Here is a 24,680-nt window from a genome sequence, read left to right on the forward strand (position 1 = left end):
CCCCGGTCCCTGCCTCCCAGACGTCGTTGCTCCGCGGGCCTCCCCCCGAGCGCGGGGACAGGTGCCCCGGCCGGGGTCTGTTGGGAAGATGGCGACCCCGGGCATGAGCTGGCAGCAGCACTATTACGGCGGCTCCGCGACCGGGGCGGCCAAATTCGCCCCCTCTCCGGCCGCCGCGCAGCTGGCTGGACACAGCATGGACTACAGCTTGGACATGCACCTGAAAATGAGCAAGAAAATCGCTCAGCTCACCAAGGTAAAGGGCGCGGCGGCGGGGCGGGGACGCCGGCGACCCCGAGCTGGCATCTCCGGGCTCACCTGCCCGCCTGGGAGGCAGCGCGCCCTGCCCGCGGGCCGACGCGAAGGGGGCTCTGCGCTAGGAGCAACAGCCCGAGACTTATCTCCGAAACCGCCCAAACTTTGGTGGAACGCTGGCGACGTGAATTAAACTAGACAGCTGAAGGCACCCCTGGGTTTATGGGATTTGCGTCCCTTTGGCCTTCAGGCGTAAGCCAGTCAAAGAACAATTTAGTATGCACTTACTCTATTCCAAAGCAGTAAACCAATTTAACGTTGCTCTCGTGCATCTGCCAGGCTCCACAAGCTATCACTCTACAGTATAGTACCTTAGGAAGTACAGTAGTACCGTATTTACCTAATGTGACCCGGAATCCTCGGAATTAATCAGTAGCTTTTATTGGTTCCATAGTTAGGGAGAGAATAAACTTTCTGAGGAATGTAGGAGGGTGAAACATACCTTGCGTGCCATTTTGGGATTTAATGAGTCATTCTTTTATCTTGACAAAATGTCAAATAAGGCTTATTAGATGAATCACATTGTTTGCATTTAGTTAAATGTTTTTTTTAGTCTATCAAAAGATAAATTTACAAAGAGCAAATACCTGGCCAATTGTAGAACTGTAGTTGAGGATGGCACTTAAATTAGCCCCCCTCCCCCCACTTGGCAAACGTTGCTAAAGAGTTGGTATCTGTGAAGCAGAAGCAGTTCAGATCAACTAAGTTGTTCTGCTTGAATCTCACCACCAATCTTAGCAATGCCTATTCAGTGAGAAGTGATCCGTGGCTTCCGAAAATTAATAGAGGATATACTGTTTTTTCAAATGCGTTTAAGCTGACCACTGTTAGGCGTGCTGGTATGCTGAAGAGAGGTGGTAGGGCTATCCGCCAGACAACCTTGGGGGTCTGACTCATCTCGAAACTCTCATGATACAATTTGGTTACTAGATTGGCAGTTTGGTAGAGTAGAGCAAGCTTACAGTGGGAAGAGAGGAGAGAAATGAAATGGGAGTGAAAAAGGGATGAAAAGAATCAAAAGATTTTAAGTAAAGAAAGGTGATTGAGGGTAGGAATAAAACTAGCAGGAAAGATGACAAAGCCAAGCTACAGGTGCACGACCCCTCTCCGCAAAGGCAGGCAACATTTCATGAAGTTCCCTTTCTGTTTGTCTTTTGTTAGTATTTTGTTTTATGTCAGCTTTGTCTCAGAGGTCGCTGCTTGTCTGGTTTTCACTGTTTCCTCTTGTGGCAGAGGGTCCCAATTCATGGGAAGGAATGATGGGTGTGTGTCATTGGAGCCATTAGACATCTGGGGGCTCAAAGCCAAGCTTCCTGTAGTCACGCTTGGTCTTCTGAATACTGATGTCCAGAATGAAGCACACAGATATTTATTTATTAGGATTTTTCTCTTGGGATGTGTCTCCAATGTCCATTGCTTACTTTAGATTGTAACAAAACAATTCTGCACCACTGGTAATGGTAGGAGTATTAGGTGGAAGTTGCCATCACTTTCTCCCTTCAGATTACCCTCCTCCAGTCTAAGGAGACAGGAAAGGGTTCCCATGCCAGTGCCCTTATCACCACTGTACCTAATCTTTACCGTTACCTGGCTGCTCTGATGTAGTGTTTGTGGTTGTAGCCTCTCAACACTCTCACCACCCCCTCTGCCAAATGCCTCAGACATTTAATCCTGTGTGTTAGGGTTTCTCAGTGTCACACTGTTGACATTTTGGACTGGATAATTCCCTGTTGGTGGTGGACTGTCCTGTGGGAAGACAGTTTAGCAGCATCCCTGGCACTTCTCAGTGGGACAGTAAACACAGTTGTCTAGAGACATGTTTCCCAGGATGGGGTGGAGTAGGTATGGGGGAGGGCAAAAGCATTCCAAGTTAAGAATTTTTGATGTATGCCAAAATATCTACGGGCTGTCCTAAACCCACTTCTTGCCTTTATTTGTTAAGATGAGGCCCGAGAATGAAATAATTTGAGACTCTTACAGCCTACACTTTTCAGTTTCTGAAAACATAGTTGTTTCCCTTATATACTATTTTGGAAACTGTCAAATTTTACAGTCACATATACTTATTGTAAATGCTGTACCATAAGCATGATATCCTGAATAATTGAGTACTTGTGTGTGTTTATGTTTGTGTGTGTGTATATATACGTATGTATATGTGTATATATACATATATATATAGAGAGAGAGAGAAAGAGAGAGGGAGAACTTGTGTCTGCCATATATAATTTTCACTCAAAGAGTTTACTAATAAATTCATATTGACAGAGGTGTTAATAGAACTATTGTATGATTGGTATTTTTTTTATTTGCACCTAATTCTATCCTTTTTTAAAAAAATATTTTTTATTATTATAATCTTGTTTATATTACATTGAATCACATATAACTTTACAGTGTATTACATTTCTTTTTCCAGAAGTGTGATTGGAATTTGACAATAGTTTGTATTTTACAATTGGATGTTATAAAGGTAACATTAAAAACGGACTTTATTTCTTTTGAAAAGGCATCGATAGAGCTCAGTCAACTCGACATTATAGTAACAGTATAATGAAGAATTTCCCTTAGGAATCTGACACATCGTGTTGTGTTCTAACTCCTACACCACCACGTACTAGTTTTGTGACCTGGAGCAAGTGACTAGCCCTGAGCCTCAGTTTCTGAATCTTTAAAATAGATTTGATAATAACTGTTTTAGAGAGTTAAATTGCTGCATAGGGGGCTCTTAAATCAGGCTGTCATTTAAAATACATACATACAAGGTATGGTAAACTATGGATAATGTCTTTTTAAAATACTCCTCTCCTTTTAAAATAAACCATTCTGCAATAGGATCTTAGGATATTGTATTTATTTTGATGGTTTTCTGCTAAACTTTAAATAAATATATATATTTTTTCCTATTCAAATATCAAAAGTTTAAGGGTTTCAACTTTCATTTGCATTGATGTAGTATAGTGCTAAAAATAAGGTGTGCATGTTTCAGTGGGTTGACTAGCTACAAAAGGATAAACATGGAAGTAATTTGTGTTATAATCTTACACATGGAAAGACTCAGTATATTTTTAACTAAAAAGCTGTATGCACTTTTTGTTCAGATCCTATTTTTTAAGAGTCTAACAGAGCAGCTTTCTCATGGCAAGAACAGCAGTTTTTTAAGCGCCTTTTATGTAAGGGGGACTTTGCTAAATGTTAGAGCCGCCACAGGGAACAAGACACAGTGTCTGCCTTTTAAAGGGAGTCTAGCGTATTTAGGTCACCCATGTCAAGTTTTGAGACTTCATATTCAATTCTTGAGTCATGTGGCAATTTTCTGGAGTTGTTAATGGCTGAACCATGTCAGGACAGGCAGAGAAGCTGGATGAATTCAGTTATGTTTTATAAGACTGCATTGTGTACTTGTGACTCTCCACTGGTCGACTCTTTAGAGCATTACAGGGCATGTGGGGGGAAAATCACAAAACAGCTTTAATTTTGTCCCTTCATTTTTTCTTTTTTGAGATTTTTTTTATTCTGCAAGAGATAGTTCATCCTCTGGTATGGATGAAATGAACTTTTCTGGTTGCTCTTAAATAATACGAATCATACTTCAGCAATTCAATCACAAAAGCCTGTTTGGGTATCATTTTTTATTTGTAAAATCTGTGTGTATGCAGATGAGAGAGAGTGAGAAGTATCTTTGACCGGGTCTTGTCATGTTTTGTGATCCCCTTTCCCCAGATCCCCAGCATCTCAGGATCTTTGGTGCCTATTTTTCAGGCTGGTCCTCTGGTCGGCCGTATGGCTTTCCAGCCTTGCAGGGCACTATAGCACAGCAGCTGGACCTAAAGTGGCCATTAAAACCTCCAGTGCTAATAAATAAAAACTCCTGACCAAGACTGCATTAAAGATGAAGCTTCTCTTCCTCTATGCACACTATTTCTGCCCGTTACAGGCAGCAGCCAGTTGGGGAAGATGGGCATTGTTGCCTTTTTTTCCTTTTGACCCAGATTTTCTATTCTTCCTCCTTTGTCTTACCAGTCCTATTATTTGACCTCTCCAAAGTTGGACAGTCAAGAAAGGAAGGAAGGAGCAGCAAAGTTTTACTTGGTCAGGCAAGAAGCTAGATAGTGCTCTTGTAGCCTTGGCTCATTCTTTCACCTATGCATCCTCTACCTCCCATCTCAGTTCAAGAGTTTTCACCTCACATTCCATGACAACATGACTGGTTGCCTTCTCGTTTCTCAGCTTCTCAGAGCTGTCAGTACTTTCATCTTTATTTTGCTAAGGTCTGTGCAAACTTCAGGCGATTCTGTTGGATACACCCGTGTGACCCCCTAGCTTCTCTGTCTCTCGTGTAAACCCATAGCTGGTCCATAAGGAGCACTCATTCTTTGCACAGATTCTGGTAGTGGTCTTACCTTGGCAATCTTTCTCCTACCCACATTTCTTTTCATCCAGTTCTGACCCTTTAGGCTTTCCAGAAATTAATTAGGCACCAGGACAGTCTGTTCTTCCAAGTACATGAAACTCTAGGAAGCTCTTCAAGTGGTCCCATCAGTCTTTTTCTCTAGGCGTCAGGTGTAAGACAAGCATTCTCTCCCGTTCCCCCTTGCTGGACCCTCAGTCTGTGACACACTGGGAGGAAATCTCCCAGACCCCTTCTGTAATCTTCTTGAAGTCACCTCTTGCTAGTGTTGGGGGTTGGAGGCAATATACCTTAACACTCCTTTCCTTACTCTGCCTCTTATGAATAATTTGAGAATATCTAGCATCTGCTTTAGTGTCATTGTCTTTGAGTCTCAGTAGAAAGTTCCCATGGAATGCTTTGTTATGCTAGTTATTAACAAATGGCTCTTTGTTGATTGAATTTTGATACAGTTGTCCTCTTACCTCTTTGACATAACTATGTAGTATAAAGTAGGGTTTCTGAAGAACAGAAGTGATTTCTTTGTGTTCTCTATGTTTAGCATTAAGGTCCTGTTCTTTTCATACCCTGCTTGTGACCCAACTCCTTAAAACTGTTCCCACCAAATGAGCCCTTGTTGGACTTCTCTTACTCTGAATTGTTAATACTTATTACCTCTACTTTTTGATACTTAATACAAATTTGCAAATACTATTTATCGTGTTTATAAATACACCTTGTTTGCCTTATTTGACTGTACATTTCTCAGCTATAGGAACTGTATTGTTTGTTTTTGTTTATTTTGTTTTTTTTTTTGCCATAGAGCACTTGCACCCTCCAAAGAGAGATGGAGAAAGAGGGAAAGTGAGAAATCACTCCCCATGAGAGATGGCCCCTCCACTGTCCCTTCTCTTCCATTCTCTTGGAATTTTGGGCACACAGGCATATACTCCCAGTGTGGTTCTCGAGCCAGCAGGTCAGGAACTCATGCTGTGGCTGGCCAGGTGGGGTCCTGCACTTTATCCACAATGCCATCTACTGGCCCTGGGACTGTATATTTTATGTGACCTTAATATGAGTGCTTTGCATAGAATGTAAAAGCTTAGTTAAGTTTTAATCAAACAAGATGGTTTTGGTGTGGTGATATACCAAGTACTTTTGTTATCTGGTAGAAAAAGTATTTTTGAGGAATTGTTATCTGCTATTTTTCTGTGTTAATGATAGATTATTTTAGCTGATTTAAATAATTCTTAAATATTTAGCTGTATTATTTCATAATATACTTATATTCTTATTGCTATTTTATTTATTTTTAATTGTTAATAATTGTACATATTTATGGAGTACAATGTGATGTTTCAGTACCATGAATACCATGTGTAGTGATCAAATCAGAATAATTAATATATCCATCATCTCAAACATTATCATTATTCTGTGTTGGGATATACATACATGTATTTTTTCAGTTTGTTAGAGGCATACACTCCCCAAAGAGAAACAGAGAGCAAGGGCGAGAAGGAAAGTAAGAAAGCACCCCACCATGGGAATGCTCATGCCATAATCCTTTCTCCATTTCTACTTTCAGGATTTTGGGGATGCATGCACAATTATCTGATGTGTTTCTCAAGCTTGCTGGGTCTGGGACTTGAACCACACATTGGGCTATGTGGGATCCAGCTGCTTTAACCACCAAGCCACTGGCTAGCCCAATCTACTTACATTTAATATGAAAAAGAAAAATATAAAACCCTGTGTAAAATATAAATGTTGTCACTTCAGAATGTAGGTAATTGAAGTGACAATATTTTTCTTAGCAAATATAAAAAAGTCTTATGATTAATTATTTAATGTTAACTCTGCCCTTACTATATCCAAATATCAGAATGTGTTTATATAATATAAAACCAGTGAAATCTTCAAACATCCTGTTTTCTCACATTAAACAGAACTGATTTTTCAGTAACTGCTTGTTAGAATTACCTAGCTACTGTATTTTAACAATACTCAGTTTTGCTTATGAGTTGAGTTTTTGAACCTGAGTTGAAAGGAGCCTCATAAAAAGTAACAATTGACTGTGTTTCTGCTTAGTAAATGCAGCAGGTTTTTGGTTCTTCATTGTTACATTTTAGGTTTCCCATTCTCTTATGCAGTGACTTGGATGTAATCTTTGAGTCATAGTTGAATGGTTTGGGTTAATTTCTTAAATTTTAATAATGGACACAAAAATAAGATAGCCTGTTAGTTAATTTTTCAAAAACATACAGAGACTGCCTTTAGCGGTAAAAGATTTAGAGCTGTAAGAAATCTTGGATTCTGACCAGCCTAACCCTCTCATTTTATAGTTTTGGAAACTGAGGGCTAAAGTTATTTGGATATTACATAAACTGTCACTGGCAGAATCTGGACTTGAACTTAGGTCTCTGGATTGGTCTAAGGAGGGGGCAGCTACACTAGCAGCTTTCTTTTCCCTTTTCTCTACCTTCTTTCTGATATTCCTTATATATATGGGTCTACAGAGTTTTTTGTTTGTTTTTCCTTGTTAGAACCATGTTTTGCTTGCCATGTAAACCACAGATTTTGGGTAAGAGTGAAACCAAAGTTCCTTTCCCAGGTGTTTTTCTGGGTTAGTGGGTTGTACATTTTGTAACTGTGACTTGGTAACTGTAAGGAAGCTATTTTTTGGTGTGTTCTCAGATAAATGTCATAATATTTTCATGTTTTTATTAACAGTTTTAGTTATTCCAGACTTTACAAAATTTTAATTATATTGATTCAGAGCCTGCCATGCTTGGTGTGAAAGTTATTACAGTGGTTATTTTAAATGCTTTCCCTGTAGCTGCCTACTTTCTTAATTGGCTTGTTGTTGTTTAGACCACATTCTTAAAGGCAATGAGTTAGAAGTTTTCTGGGTTTTAGCTACTTACCCTTTCCCTTTGGATCAATTTCTGGTATTTTTCTAACAGACACAAAAGCATGAAACTCTATTAATTGTCCAAAACATACAGGAACTGCCTTTAGAGTTAAAAGGATTAGAGCTGGTAAAAACCTTAGATTTTGAATAGACTAATCCTCACCTCTTTTTTTTTTTTTTTTTTTTTTTTTTTGCTATAGGGCAGGTGCACTCGCCAGAAAGACAGAGAGACAGAGGGGTGATTTCTTGCCAACCACAATCCCTTCTCCTCCATTCTCCTCTCAGAATCTTGGGCATGCACGCACATGCACCTGGCTTGAGTTTAAGCCGCTGGGGCCAGGACTCAAACCACGGTCAACTACATGGAAGTCCAGCGACATAGCCATTAAGCTAACTGCTGGTCCCAATCCTCACCTTTTATAGGTGTGGAATTAGGAAAATTCTTTGCCTTTCCTTAATTGCCAAAGTCTTAAAAAGTGGAATGAAAAATCACAGGAATATGTAATTGAAGTAACCTGTGCGTTTTAATTGGATTAATATGTAAATTTTCTGTACATTCATTCTTAAATTTATGAGTATTTCTGAAATTATTGTAGCTTAACTTTGACATAAGAATGAAGCATAGTCTTGGTCTATGAAGCCATTTAGTTTCTGTATGTCAATAAAAGGAAAATAAGGATTAGGAGAGGGTTGATAATATATTATTATTATACCCTTTCAATTGATTTTATGAGATTAAAAAAAAAACTCTTATCTGTGAGCCTCCTAATGAACTTGAATATTATGCATGAAATGGGACTGATATGAATAAGGGAAGTTTATAATGTCATATAGATTCAGTACCCAAATCCAAAATGGGTATTCAAATTTTGGAATATTTGCATATATACAATGAGCTATACTGAGGATGGGACCTTAGTCTAAACATGAAATTCATTTATATTTCATATTCGCTTTAAAGCCTGAAGATAATTTTATTCAAATTTTGACATTAAATTTTTTTTTAATGATTTCTGGTTTACGTATAGTCAATGTGTATCTTTCTGGGGTCCAGTATGGTCTTTGAAAGCATAGATACAGTGTGTACTAATCAAATCAGGAGTACATACATAATTTTTTTTGAAGAGGTCTTTTGCTACAGGGCACATGTGCTCACCAGAGAGACAGAGACAGAAAGCAAGGAATCACCCCCTGGGGAGATGGGCACGCCCCAATCCTTTCTCCTCGATTTTCCTCTTGGGATCTTGGGCATTCACGCACACGTGCCTGGCGTGAGTTTAAGCCACTGGGTCTGAGACTCAAACCGCGGTCAACTACATGGGAGTTCAGCGACATAGCCATTACGCTAACTGCTGGTCCCAAGAGTATATACATAATCTTGAAGATTGAATGTTACATTACCTTGTGTACATTTGATAATAGTTCTGTCAGGCTTTTTTTTTTTTTTTATGTTTTGCAGCATTTTGACTGCAACCCATTACATAAGGTATCATGTGGAATTTTTCACTTGTCGGTGCTCAAAAGGTTTTGGATTTTGGAACATTTTTTATTTCAGATTTTTTCATTGTGATGCTCAGCTGATATTTGTTTTTTCACCACAGAAAGTTTCTGTCCTACAGATCACTTATCAGTTAAAAGAAGAGAAAGCGTGCAGATGGTGTAGGGGTTACATTGCTGGACTCCTACATGACTGACCATGGTTCAAGTTCTGGATCCAGTGGCTTGAAAATCATGCTGGACATGTGTGTGTACATGCCCAAAATCCTGAGAGGAGAATAGAGGAAAAGGGACTGTGGGCATAGCCATTCCCCCTCCCCCGAGGTGGGGGGATTTCTCGCATTCCCTCTCACTGTCTCTGTCTCTCTCCATCTCTCTCTCTCTTGTGAGCACATGCACCTTGAGGCAAAAAAATCTCTTGAAAAAAAGAGTAAGTAGTTCTGTCGGAATTGGCACCCCATGTGCCTTTTTGGAGATAGATACTTGAGAGAGAGAATTGCTAACTGAATTTAGTATTTTTTAAAAACAAAGAGTTATAAATGGCAGTTTGATGAAGAGGAAATACTACTATTAGTTTTATATTTACAGTGAAATCTGAGCCATTTTTAGATATATGAAAACTTAATAGTCTTATAAAATACTGGAAAAATATTCCCTGACTTCTAATCAATTAACATATAAAAATGAATTTGGAAACAAGTTGGGAATTGCTTGTAGTGTTTTCCACAGAAAAACATGTCATGACTTTCCCTGTGACCCAGTAGTTAGTCTTTTGATATGCTTAACACTTGAAAAGAAACCAGGTATTTTAGAAATCTTTTCTCCTTAGTTTTTTAAAATCACATCAGTGAGCAGCTGAGAGAGAGAGAGACTGAAACTACCAAAGGGTATGTAGATGGAAAAATAGAAGACTTCATGATCAGCAGTAATATTTGGGATCTAAATATAATAGACTTGGCCATTATGTACTGCCTTATTTATTGTAAAGGAGATAAACTTTCTAATGACTCTTTTTTTTTTTAATGATAATACATGCACACACAGGTGAGAGAGGTAGCAAGAGAAAGAGAGCAAAGTACCCTTGACAGGGTCTCATTATGCCACTATTCCCTTTCCCCAGCCCTCCAGTTTCTCAGGTTGACCTGGGGATCTCAAGGCATGGTCAGCCTTGTGGCTTCCAGCCTTGTAAAACACTTGTGTTACCATTGTACCACAGAGACTAGGCCAGAGTTTCTAATGACTTTTTAAAAAGACTAATTTGAATATATACCAAATGTCTGTGCTCTATAGCAGAAACTGAACGTTTGGAAGGTATAACAGCAGGAAGGGCAACTTTAGATACTAGAGATACTAGAGGGTAATACAGGGCTGGTAATGGAGGGCAGGAGGGGAGAGAACGGGGGCAAAATACATTTAATTGACAGAAAAATGAAAAGTTATTTCCTGATGATAATGTACATGGTAATGTCTTTGTCTTGATTGACATGTACCATATTCATTCTGGGAAAAGCAATATTATACACTGTGAAGATATATAGTGATTGGGACCAGCAGTTAGCATAATGGCTATGTCACTGGACTTCCATGTAGTTGACCGCAGTTCGAGTCCTGGACCTCGTGGCTTAAACTCACGCCGGGCGCATGTGTGTGCATGCCCAAGATCCCAAGAGGAGAATGGAGGAGAAGAGATTGTGGTGTGGCCATCCCCCCTGGGGGTTATTTCTTGCTTTCTGTCTGTCTGTCTCTCTGTCTTTCCAGTGAGCACACGTGCCCTATAGCAAAAAGTCTCAAAAAAAAAAAAAGATATATAGTGATTGAACATAAATTAAAATAATAATACTAAATCTGCTAACTTGTACTTCCTTATTTTTATATAAATCATCTGCCTACTGAGGCTTAAGGAAGTTTGTAAGTAAAACATTTTATTCATAAAGTATGCTGTTAATATTTAAATTATTAATAAAATTGATAGTTTCAGGAAAATAATAGAATAAATTCTATTCTAAATTATTGGAGAATGAGTTTTTTTAGTTAACTGGAAGTTCTATAAGGATTAATAAATTCTTACCTTCTAATATAATACACTTAATTTTAATCCATACTATTCATAAATTATACTGGAGTCCTTCATCCCCTTTAGGTCATAGTTAGGACCATTAGGACATATGTAGAAAATTAAACCTACCTGTTCTCATCTTCTCAGGCCAAGTTTATAAATGTTGGAATTTTATTCCTGAATAAATTCTCTTTGCTTTTTATGTGCTGTTCCTCCCTTTCTTATAAAATGAAATGCAAGGTTTGAATATGTACATATTCTTGACATTGGCCTTTCTGGTTGAACAGATTTTGTTGATTCTAGTGAGTTTGTGTCTGCTCACAGGTGTTTGAATTTCTCATCATGCTACCCCTTAAGGACAGTCTTAACAGATTCTCACTTTTTTCAGAGAACATTTCGTGATCAAAATCCTAACCAGTATTCTTTTGTCACTCTTAGATATTTGCCTAATGAAGCACTATGCAAACAAAGTATCTGTAGTTTTGGGGAGAGCTGTATTTTGTGTGTGAGTGTGTGTGTGTTTAATATAATGATCTCAAAGCAATACAGGAAGGTAAACTTAGATAGGACTGAAATAGAGCACATAGGTCCCTCTGGTGCATTTGCTGAATACCTAGTCCATGGAAGACTTTGTGCTAGGCATTGTTAATATTTAATACTATTAATTTCCTTTTCCATTTCGGACATTATGTTTTTCTCATTCTTTCAATAGACTTGCAACAGTGTAACCAGGATATATTAATCATGTGTATAAATTATAGCATATTTATTGATAGATTAGTTCAAGCAAATTTGATATGTATAATCATGGGGAGCTTCTGTTCAATTTGGATCTTTTTGCGTAGCACAGGTACCTCATTTTTAGGTAAACTATGCTGGTGCTGTCCAGCTTCCTTGAGATTCTGATGTTCCAGTTGACACATTTTCTGGTTACAAATCTGTCACTATTTGGCCAGCAAGAGGGCCAGCAGAGGGGACAAAGGGAAATTTCAGTTTTCTGAAATCCAGGAGTCAGTGTTTTTTTGCTAAGTCCAGCTTTCTCATGGACAGGCAAAAGAGCCATATTCTTAGAGCCACATGGCTCACTGAGGCAGCAGGGCCCACTCTATTCAAGGATATGGACATCCCTATTTGAATTTCAATTTTATCACTTACTTGTGACCATCAGTAAATGTTTTAACCTTTCAGAGGCTCAGCATCCTCCTTTGGAAAATGAGAATACCAAAGTGTACCTTGGAATTATTATAAAGGTTAATTTATGTAGCAGGGAGTTGGTCAACAAATGTCAGTTGTTACCCACTCTTTTTTTTTGGAGAAGTTTTTGCTATAGCGTGCGTGCTCTCGCCAGAAAGACAGAGAAAGATAGAGAGATAGAAAGCGAGAAATCACCCCCCGGGGGGATGGCCACGCTGCAATCCCTTCTCCTCCTGGGATCTTGGGCATACACACATATGTGCCCCACTTGAGTTCAAACCACCAAGTCTGGGACTTGAACTGTGGTCGACTACATGTGAGTTCAGCGACAGCCATTATACTAACTGTTGGCCCCGGTTTTTACCCACTCTTAAGCCCAATTTCAATGTCTGCTAACATAATTTCTGTCAGTAAACTAAGTTTTGTATATATTTTCTTTTCTGATAATCTGTTGTTGGATCATCTACATCTGTAAAGGTTGAATAGCAAATAAAATACAGTCAGTTCTCATTCATTGTAGTTATGGTTTAAGTTCTAGGGGAAATACAGGATTAGAATCCTGACAGCATTTGGTTATAAGATTTCATAACCTGTCAGCATGTAATCTTGTTTTATGTGTGTTTCTGTGTAAAATACCCTATATAATATACATTGCTGTTTAATCAACAGCGAATTCACAGCCAATAGCACTATATCTTGTGCCAAAATAAAGTGCAGCTAGCTCACCAGGAGTGTTAGACTTGAGAGATACACATACATTTTAGCAACTATGTGAATTCCCAGATTTGGAGTCCACGGATGAAGAGGATCGCCTGTATCTAAAAATGTGAGCAGAACTTTGCATCTGCTGTTTGCTCAGCCCCTGCTCTGGTTGTCAGCTGTTGTCATGGCTTTATGTGACTGTGACTCTCATTACCACCCTAACCACCCGCACACAAGGGTGGCTTTGACTCTGATTATCTCCCTAAACACCTTCAGATGAGAGGGGTGGAAGGCATAGTGGGGGTGGGAATACTCATCTTTTGTGTGACTTGCCAGGCACCTGGCAGCCACCCTGCAATCATACGCCTAGGCTAAAATCACAATCGGATTCTCTCCCTATATGTTAATTGTAGTCTTCATAATCTGAATTAAATCTACCGCATTGCTGTAGGTCAGGAAGAGGAGTGATATGTACAAGTTATTCTAGGGTATGAAATGAAACCTTTAAAAATATCATGTTGCCTTAATTTAAATAAAGTTTTATCTTCCATATTCATCATTTGCTTAAAATGTGTTTGCAGTTATTTTCTTCCCAGCATAAACTGTCAGTGTAGGAGTTGTTTTTGTTAAAAGCCTTTGTCTAGGTACCTGGAGATAACTTAGAAATCTTGTACAGTCCAAGGCTTTTGGTTGGATGTTTCTTGTTTAGCCTTATGTAACATACAGCCAATTTTTAAAAATTATTTATTCAAATACAGAGTGTCTTAGATAGTCTTACTGGTTTTGATCCTGACAATTGCCTGCCTTAAAGGACCTGGGAGTATGTGTACTTTAAATATTGTTAATGTATGTGTGTGTGTGTGTGTGTGTGTGTGTGTATGTGTGTGTGTATATGTATGTGTGTACGTGTGTACGCGTGTATGTGTGTGTGTGTATGTGTGTGTGTATGTGTATTTATGTGTGTATGTGGTGGTGCTGCTGCTGTTGGTGGTGATGGTGTAGACAGGGTCTTGCTGCATCATGATCTTCCTGGCTCAGCCTCCCAGGTAACTGAGACTACAGACGTGTGCCATCAAACCTGACTTTTCAGGGTGGGCCAGGAATCAAACCCAGATCTCCCATGTGGATTTAACCTGCCAAGCAGCAGTGCCCAGCTTAACATTTTTAATGGTAGTGAATGTTCACATCTGTCCATGTTCTTCTCCCAATTCTAGTGGTGCTTAGCAGAAAAAAATTGATGCAAATGAGTCCAGATAAGAATACTCTGGTCATGAGGGAGTTAACCAAAGTTAACTGGCCTTGGAGTTACAATCTGGTCAGAAGCCAAGCCCACCACTTTATATCGCTCTCACTAGGGCTATATGTGTACATCTTTAGCTTTCAACCCTGACCCCCTCTTGCAATTTGCTTTTTCTATTTTGGATTGTGTATCATTGCTGGAGGAAAATATAAAACTGGACTGTGGCAGAATAATGCCTCCCCCGCCACCTCCAGATGTCCTCATCTTCATCCATGGGGCAGTTGAATAGATCACATTACATTTGCAGGTGTGATTAAGAATTTTGAAATGGAAGAGTATCTTTGATAATTTGGTTTGGAGCAAGTATGATCACAAGGGTCACAAGTAAAAAGGGAGGTAAAAGGGTCAGTGTCGGTGACGGTCTGTGAGGAAGAATGCTTGGCCAGGCATTGCTGGCTTCAAGGATGGAAGTGGCCATGATCCAGGGAATGAAGGTAGCTCAAGAAGTTGCAAAAGATAAAGAAACAAATTCTCCTTAAGAACCTTCAGATTTTAGCCATGTAAAATTCACTTCTGATCTCCAAAATTCTAAGGTTAATAAATTTGTATTGCTTTAAGCCATTGACTTTGTGGTATACTGTTAAAGCAACAGTAGAAAGCTAACATTTCTCTCTTTCTAAATCATGTAATTCACAGGCTAGGTGGTGGCTTAGAAGTCATGCAAACAGGTCCACATGGGAAAGATCCTGTTCACGTCATGGGACCTCCCTCAGCATGCTGTGCATGTGTGCATATGTTGTGATCTGGCCAGCTGAGATAGGGGTGGCTTGTGGAATGGAGACCCTATTGGGGTTACATCTCTTTTTCTCTCTCGTCTCTCTCTCTCTCTCTGTCTGTGTCTCATGGAAAAGATAAATAAACTTTAAAAAAATCTTATCTAAGCTGGCCCTGTGGCATTGTGGTTAAGGGAGATTGATCCCACATGGCTGACTGGTTTGAAATCTGGTGCAGGCAGCTTGAAAAACATGCCAGGTGTGTTTAGATGTGCCTGAAATCCTGACAGGATGTAGAAGTGGAAGAGAAGGGATTCTGGTATGTCCACAAACTGTCTATTTCTCTATGGTGAGCTCATGTGCCTGGCCAAACAACAAAAATCCAATCGTATCTGATTACTTAGTATTGCTATAGGAAAGATGGAGAGAGAGCAAAATGAAATCAATAGTCTTTTCATAGCATAATCATAGAGCAACACATCACCTTTGCCATATTTTATTGATTGCAAAGACCAACCGTGGTATAATGGAGAAAGTGACTTCATGACTATTTGAATGCCAGGAGACAGAGACCATTGGGGGCCATTTTGAAGGATGGTTGCCCTCAAAGAGAAGCAGATTGATGGGAGAGATAATAAATTCAGAGTTTGAGATGGCCACAGAAATCTGGGCAGAAATATTTAGCAAGCATGTAGCAAACATTATTTCTTAGTTCTTATACCAAATGAAGAAATCAATAGTGGAAATAAAATTTTTTAAATTATTAGCATATAGGTAGTAATTAACATCATGGGTAGTTGGTTGGGGCCTTAGGCAAAGTAGAAAACTTTTGTAATAGTTGGTGCGGAAAGGAGGAAAAAAGAGACTAGAGACAATTGAAGCGATCAGCAACAAGGTATGTGGTTGTCCCAGGAGAACATTAGATACCTTTGGTATCAATTTTAAGGCCTTGCAGTTTTCCCCAAAGCCCTATGCACTTCTGTAGAAAGGACCATTGTTCGGCATATCAAGTAGAGAAGCAGGCAGGTTATTAGACAGTTGATCAAGAGCCTGAGTTTTTATCCGGTGGTATAGCAAAAGTACTGAGCTTTAGAGTTCAAGAGCTGTAATAGTCATTTAGTTAATTTACTATTGATTGTTGAACAGGAAAGCAAGTGAGGCTAGAAGGTTGCTAATAGATTAAGAGGAAGTTTAGCAATGAGAGGACCATTGTGTATTAAGATAGAGGATTAAGGAAGGAGGCAAGGACTTGTAGCATGAGATGGGGCTATACTAAGATTTCTGAGGTGGATATATTATCAAATCCAGGGTACAGTCTTTTTCTTGTTTAAAGTTTTTTCCTTCCTTCCTTCCTTCCTTCCTTTCTTTCATGAGAGTAAGAGACAGAGAGAGAAAAATAGACTTCTCAACAGGGTCCCATGTTATGATCCCTTTACGAGTTCTCCTAGCCAGCCAGGATCATGGCATGGGTGCTCCCAGCATGCACAGGTCAACCTGGGAATCATCTGCCATGTGAATCTAGCATTACTGAATAGCATTTACTACTGTGCCAGCCAGCAGGCCCCAGGGTACTGTCTGGAGAATGTTTATGGGAGGGTGAAAGCTTTTAGAGTTAGGAATCCCAAAGATCTATAAGTCTGGTGTTTTGAATTTCACATGCATTTTTAAAAAAATCTTCAAAGATAGCAGCAGAGTTGGGCTCGAAGGGAAATTTGTGAGTCCCAGCCTTGAATCTACACCAACAAGAGCAGTGACCTAGAGGCAGGTCTATTACAGTCATGTAGCAGGTCAAGCGATAAGGTTGAATAAAAGGACACGTCATATAGAAGAGGCATCTTTCATTCTGAGGGAAAAATAATGATTTGGAAGAATAAGAGTAAATGCCATTTTCAAGCAACCATTACGTGCTATTTTCTTAGCTATTTAATTTTGTGCTTACCAAAGTCCCATGAGGTCGATACTGGATTTCATGGGGAAGCTGAGTGTTAGAGAGATTGAGTGACTTGCCCCAAGCCATGCTGCCAGAAGAGCTATTGCCCAAGGCTACCTTCTAAAAAGGGCAACACAGTACAGTCACACAAGTCTAGGTTTAAACCCCAGCTCTTCAGGAACTTTCTATCTAACTGTTGTACAAGACAGAAAATACCTGAGACAAAGCAGTACTTGGTTAACCTCTTAATGTTTAGTGTTGTCCAGGTGAAGCTCTGGCCGGCAGTGAGAGCCTTCTGAGCCCTTTCATTTACCCTACAGAGCACAACCGCTTTACCACAAGGTGGCAGTTAGTGGAGCTAACCAGACTTCCCTGTGTAACTGGTTACAGTTTCTTGGGAGGACAACATAAACAATGACGGAAACAATTAAACAAACCAAACAGTTTATTGTGTATTATTGTTAAGCACTTTACATATATTATATTGACTAATCATTTTAACTTCTTGAAGTAGATAGTATTTCTCTTCTATTAACAGAAAAAGACCCTGAAGCTTAGAGACACTTAAAACAACTTTCTCAAAGTTATATAGTTGTAAGTAAGAAGGCTAACCTGGTCACCTCTTTCCGGCATATTTAGAATCCTTTGTAAAATCCAGTCAGGGTGTCCAAATGGAATATCAATGTGTCCTAGAAACTTCAAGGCCATTCATTCCATCTTGCCTTATACCCCTGTCTTCCTGGACCCTCAGCCCCACATGTGGGCTGTTAGGGCCTCTGATTCATCCTCAGGAGGTTGTGTGTGATTTTATAATTGCCTTCTAGAACTCTTTTTTTTTAAAAGAATTATTTTATTTAACTTTACTTATTTCTAATTTGACCCGAGAGGTACACACACACACAGAGAGAGAGAGAGAGAGAGCCCTGTGTAACTGGTTACAGTTTCTTGGGAGGACAACATAAACAATGACGGAAACAATTAAACAAACCAAACAGTTTATTGTGTATTATTGTTAAGCACTTTACATATATTATATTGACTAATCATTTTAACTTCTTGAAGTAGATAGTATTTCTCTTCTATTAACAGAAAAAGACCCTGAAGCTTAGAGACACTTAAAACAACTTTCTCAAAGTTATATAGTTGTAAGTAAGAAGGCTAACCTGGTCACCTCTTTCCGGCATATTTAGAATCCTTTGTAAAATCCAGTCAGGGTGTCCAAATGGAATATCAATGTGTCCTAGAAACTTCAAGGCCATTCATTCCATCTTGCCTTATACCCCTGTCTTCCTGGACCCTCAGCCCCACATGTGGGCTGTTAGGGCCTCTGATTCATCCTCAGGAGGTTGTGTGTGATTTTATAATTGCCTTCTAGAACTCTTTTTTTTTAAAAGAATTATTTTATTTAACTTTACTTATTTCTAATTTGACCCGAGATAGACACACACACACAGAGAGAGAGAGAGAGAGAGAGAGAGAGAGAGAGAGAGAGAGCAAGCCACCACATCTGGGACTTGAACCACGGTTGGGAGTCCAGTGTCCTTAACCACTATGCCACCTGCTGGTCCCTGCCTTCTAGCACTCTTATTCCATGCCAAACAAACTCCTCTGTAGTCATATCTCTTCAACAAATACCCTACCTCCTTACTATTAATTAAAAAGTAATCCTGGTTCTCTCCCTAGGATGCTGCTTTCTCTGCAGCCGTTGCAGGTGACCACTGCTCATTTTTATCCATTTCATTAACTAGAGTTCTAGAGGTGATACCTTCTTTCTCCTGGTTCTCATCACAGCTTGCAGAGAAACCCTTACTCCTGGATCCTTATATTAACATAAATATAGTTCTTGAACTCTCTGCCTACACTTTTCCTTCATGCTTACTACTCTCAGCAGAGATGCGTCCGCTGGTTTATCTCACAACCTAGTCTCACATTTCCTGACCTTTTCAAAGTCTCTGATCTTCATCTTTACTCAGATTACTCATACACATTTTCTTCTGAATCTTAAACTCCAGAACAAACACTTGGAAGATATTCTCTAAGTATTTGTTGATTAAATGAATTAACTTCCTAACCTTTCAGTTCTCCCTTCCTGTTTCAGATTTTACCTACTTTCCAGTCTGTTTGGTCTTTTAACCCCTTCATTTTCTTTCAAGTAATCAGACCCTTCTTTCTTTACTTTCTTCTTTTTTATCCTAGATTGCTGGGCTGTTCCTTCAGCCACTGCCTTGCCAGCGCCTTTAACTGTCTTGCCTCATGTATTTATAGTTTTCCTTCCAGAACCAGCCATAAGATAAAATTGATCAGATGGATAGCTTGTTTATTCTTAATATATGTCAATAAAGAAGGTAGAATCCCCACGCAGCCACTCCTGGAAAGGAACAGTTTAAACAGAATGAAAGTAGATAGAAGAGACATTTAAAAGGAGAGCTCCAGGAAGAGCTTTGAATTATAACTGAGATAATATCTAATTTTAGCTGAATAGCTCTGTGAAGTCTAAACTTTAATCTAGAAGTGACTAAACACTTAGAAGCAACAGGATTAATTTTTTTGCCAAGTTATTACAAACAGTCATAAAGGAAATGAAGTTCTGTCAAGAAAATGAAACGCTTTGCTTTTATACATGTGATTTGTGACTGGCCAGTTTATGCCTATTAAGTATAGTAGTGAGTTATAAAATAGTCTATTTATAAAAATGTAATTTTTTGAAGAGTTTATATTAAAATTATATATCAAGCAACTTTGTTGAAAATATTAAAATGTTCTTTTGTGGCAAAACAACAAAAGGAGAGATATTGTGGACTGGAGGAGATATATAAAATTCAATATAGCCAACTTTCATTAATAAAGCATTATAATGATAAACATCTGAAGTGTTGGTATAGTGCTTTATTTATAATAAGTGCTGAATAATTCTTACGCTTGGTAGAATGTTCACTTATCCTGGTTATAGTTGGGTGCACAACATCTTCCTTCAAGTAATTATGTCTTTAGTCATGGCCTAATTTGAACATCGATTAGAATAAAAGGGTGAAAAGACTGAAATAAGTCCAGAAAGTTGAGAGCATGTTGAGAGGGAAGTTTTTAGATAAACTGAAAATCACACCCTAGGGAATGGTTTTTACTGGATATGATGGGTTTAAAGTTGAACTGTCAAAAATAAATGGGGGAAATTAAAAGTGAACACTTCTTACTAGCAAAAAAAAAAAAAAAAAAAAGAATTGGGAATGAACGTTTCAGTAAAGGAGAGAAATGCGGACTGTGGTCATTAAAGAGGATTGCCCTGTTATGAAGCATACATTCCAATTATCTATTACTGTTGTGATTATCTGTCATTGTCTTTCACACCACCCAATACTCTCATGTTAAATGACCATCATTTTATTATGCTCACAAATTTATGGGTCTGGAATTAAGGTAAGAGACTGCTGGTTGGTTTGTGTCTGGTCCATAATGTCTGAGGCTGCAGATAAAAAGACTCAAGTGGCTGAGTATGACTTGATCAACTGGGAGTTCAAACAGTTGGGGTTGGAAAATCCCCTTCCAAGATGACTTTTTTTACTTACTAGGCACTTGGACTGGGACGACTTAAAAGCTGGGCTTAGCTGGAGCAGTTGTCCGGAGGACCTACACTGTCCTCTCTGTCCTGTAACTTGAGCTACATGCTCATGATAGTTAAGATCTTCCGTTTTTGTCTTTTTTTTTTTTTTTTTTTTTTTTTTTTTTTTTTTTTTTTGTATATTACAGTATAAATGCTTGGCATGTTGTGAATTCCCAAACTCATGTCATTTTGGAAAGGCAGTAAGTCCCTAATGGAAACTAAGGAAGTTCCTCATAGATCATATGAATAGCTTTAGTCTTTGAAGATTTTTGAAGATTTTAATGGTGGAGTTGATTAACTGGTAGAATTGTGGCTTAGCAACCAGTTAATTTTATGCTAATGCCAAATGATGTCCTTGGATACCACAAGAAATATATTCTGGTGAGCATAAAATATTGTTGTGTGATGGTAGAGCTCTAAGTTAATTTTAGGAGGCTTCTGTCTATTTCATCTTCAAGATGTCATTTGCACCTGGATGTCCCATCACCTCTGTGCCACATGTCTGAAATTGAATTAATCTTCTGTAGACATTCCCAAATACCAAAGAATAAAGAAGCAAACAAAAACCGCGTTTCTTTTCTCAAGTCTAGCATTTCTATCTGATTCTACCTTGAGTCTAGTTTTTTAGAAAGGAGATTTGGAAGGAAAAATTTCTCCTCTTTTTCTTTTAAGTATTTTTTCGTCTTCCTCTGAAATATTGTCTAGTATTTTCCTCTTAATTTTCAGTCTTCCAGACAGGAATAAACATAGACCTCATTATTTCAAAGTCTCCTGACTTTCATACTAGTCTTATTTCAGTTTTTCTTACTTAGTGCCATGGGCTATTAATAAATGTAATCCCTGTGCAAGTACTCATTTTTCTCTTTGTTGTTTAACTATATCAAATCTAAATTCTCTGAGACTGCAAGTAAAAAATAAATTCAATAAATAAATAAGTAAAATTAAGAAAAAAAATCTAAACTCCTCTACATTTTGTTGCTTTTGTCATTGTTGCTTGTTTGCCTCTTTGCTTGTTGGGGAACGGGCTTCCAAGACTTAAAAGGTCCCTGTATTAGGGTTCTCCAGAGAAAGAACCAGTTGTGTATGTGTACATGTGTGTGTGTCTCTAGCAATTTAACACAAGGAATTTGCCTATGCTATTTTTGAGGCAGAAAAATCCTAAGAATTGCAGTCAGTAAGCTAGAGATGTGGGAGAATTGATGGTATTCCTGCCTGAGTTGTGGAGACCTCAGAGCTAGAAGAGCTGTTGTTGTACATTCTAGTCCAAGAACAGAAGTCATCGGCTCAAATGCCTCAGTGCAAACAAGCTGAAGGGTTCTCTCATTCTTGAATTTTTTTGTTGTATTAGGGTCTTTGATTGATTGAATGAAGCCCACCTACATGACAATCTGCTTCAGTCAGCCTACCACTTCAACACTAATCTCATCCAAGAACAGCCTCACAGATACACAGAAAATAATGTTTGACCAAATGCCTGGACACACTTTGTGGCATAGTCAAGTTGACAGACATATAAACTCAATTATCACAGCATCATAGAAAAGATTTTCTTCCACTCCTACTTTTACTTACAAATAAAATGGCAAACAGACTCCAGACTATAGTGAGAAACTGGGAAGAAGAGAAAAGGAATGAGATAAAATTTATTAGGGTCAAGGAAAAAAAGAGAGATAAAATACTAGATGTGTAGGGCTTATGGCCCAAGGAGAATAAGGAGAGAAAGACATGAAGAGGACCTGAGTGACATAGGGGAGTTTGAAATCAAAGGAAGGGATGGTTTAGAATGTGGAAAAATTAGAAAGGACTTTGAAGATGGGGAGTGTGAGACTGGGAACAAGAGGGAACTAAGAGGAGAAAAGCTGGAATCTACAGAGGTACAGATGACAGAGGCTGTTTGGCTGAGGCAGGGTTATGAAGGATAAAGCAGAATATGGGTTGTTAAGATTGAAGCAAGATTATCTGCAAGACCAGGTATCAGAGAAGCAGAGACTGTGGACATTGTAAGAAGAAGAGGAGAGTAAGTTTATTAGGCAAGGAGCATGCCTTTGGAGAGGTAGCCAAGATGAACTGAGAAGATTAGAAAGAGACCATAATAAGCAATGCCGACTGAAGAAAGGATCAGAGAGCTAAAAAAAACCCAAAACCAAAACCAAAACCAAAACAAAAAAACAAGTCATAATGCCTAAAGAAATAAAATACATGAGATTTTACAGCAGAGATATGTATTATCTGTACCATGCATATCTTCAAAGAATTAGGTCACCATCACTAGTTATTAGGGAATGGCAGATCAAACCACAGTTAAGATACCACTGCACATCTACTAAGAAGGTTGTAATTAAAAAATGTACATAAAGTGTTGCCAAGTATGTGGAGAAGTTGGAACTCATGTTGTTGATGGGTTTGCAAAATGGTATAGCCACTTTGGAAAACATTTTATCAAAGGGTTAGGGTTACCATATGATGTAGTAATTCTACTCTTCGGTTTTAGTTTGTTAAACAGAAATACCTTGTGAAACATAAGTACCAGACACGGAGTGATGTATAAAGAATATATATTTATTTGGCTCATAATTTGGAAGGCTGGACAGTCCAAAGGCATGGGGCTGAACCAGGCTGGCCTCCAGTGCGATATCACAACATTGTTGACAGAAGCAGAGAGAAAAATGGGCATGTGCAATAGAGGAGAAAAAGCATTTCCCACTTACTGTTTTTGTTCTTCCCACACCCCTAATGGATGTACGTCCTATTAGGCCCCACCTCTTTTTTTTTTTTCCATAGGGTATGTGTACTCACCAGAGACAGACAAAGAGAGAGACAGTGAGAGGTAAAGTAGGAAATCATCCAGGAAAATGGCTATGCCACAGTCCCTTCTACTCCTGGAATTTTGGACACACACGCACACAGACCTGGTATAAATTTCATGCTGCAAGCTACAGGACATGAACCATGGTCAGTCATGTGGGAGTCCAGCACCTTAACCACCATGCCACCTGCAGGCCTCTTGGTGCTAACTCTTAAAGGTCTCAGCACCTTACAAACCCATTGTACTGAGGGCTAAGTTTCTAGAACGTGAAACGTTGGGAGACAAACCAACATCTAAACCATCTTATTATGTATCTAAGAAAACTGAAAATACATGTCCACATAAAAACTTACACATGAATGGTATGAATGGTTATAGCAGCATTATTTGTAATAGCTAGAAAGTGGAAACGATCCACATGTCTATATATTGATGAATGTGTAACAAAGCATGGTATATCCATACAGTGGAATATCGTTTGACCATAAATGGAATGAAATGCTGTAACATAGATGAACCTTGAAAACTTTATGCTCAGTAAAAAAAGCTAGTCCAAAAATGCCACATATTGTATGATTTCAGTTTTATGAAATGCCCAGAATAGGCAATATAGCAGAACTACTGAATTATACACTTTAAAGAACTAAGCTTATAGTATGTGAATTTATATCAAAGCTGTTATTTTAAAAAAAAAATTGTCACAAGGTTCAGTTTCTCAAGGCTCAAAACATAAATAAAGTCTATAGTAAAGGAATATGCATGAATTTCTCTGCCTGCTTTAATTTTTATCCTCAGCAGTAATATATGACTTGGCATGTTTGGTGACCTACTCATTTTTTTAAGAAGCATTAAAATTAGTACATAAATATTAAGTAAAAACATTACCTAAAGTTATCTCCTGTGTCATACTTTGGAAGATTCTTATTGTGATCTGATATTTGCATCCCTCCAAATTCACATATGAAACCTAATCCACAATGTGATGGCATTAAGAGGCCTGACCCAGCTGGAGTAGGATGTTCTGGAAGCTGCTGCTGAACAGGCGGAGGCCACCTGAGAGGCCCATGTTTGACTCCTGGCCCACACTAAAATCTGGGTTTGGCAGTACACTTCTGTAGTCTTTATTACTTGGGATACTGAGGCAGTAGGACAGCGTCACAGTGAGACCCTCTCTAAAACACCACACCCACCCCACCACCAAAAAAACTTAAAAAAAAAAAAAAAAAAAAAAAAAAAAAAAAAAAAAAAAAAAAAAGGGGGCCGCC

General features: G+C 38.6%; 1 protein-coding gene and 1 pseudogene across 5 annotated transcripts in view; both read left to right on the forward strand.

Moving 5' to 3' along the window:
- Positions 1–9: 9 nt before the first annotated feature.
- FAM184A (family with sequence similarity 184 member A) overlaps positions 10–24,680 on the forward strand; it is a 141,010-nt gene continuing 116,339 nt past the window's right edge. For all 5 annotated transcript variants that reach the window (XR_335892.2, XM_006157854.1, XM_006157853.3 and 2 more), the window contains exon 1: positions 10–256. Coding sequence is in view for 4 of the 5 variants with exons in the window: in XM_006157854.1 (XP_006157916.1) it covers positions 89–256 (168 nt within the window). In the remaining variant the exon portion in view is untranslated. The remainder of the gene's footprint in view (positions 257–24,680) is intronic.
- LOC114009557 (Golgi apparatus membrane protein TVP23 homolog B pseudogene) overlaps positions 194–24,680 on the forward strand; it is a 32,539-nt pseudogene continuing 8,052 nt past the window's right edge.

The sequence above is a fragment of the Tupaia chinensis genome, unplaced genomic scaffold, assembly GCF_000334495.1.
Source record: "Tupaia chinensis unplaced genomic scaffold, TupChi_1.0 Scaffold000563_1, whole genome shotgun sequence".
NCBI lineage: Eukaryota > Metazoa > Chordata > Mammalia > Scandentia > Tupaiidae > Tupaia > Tupaia belangeri.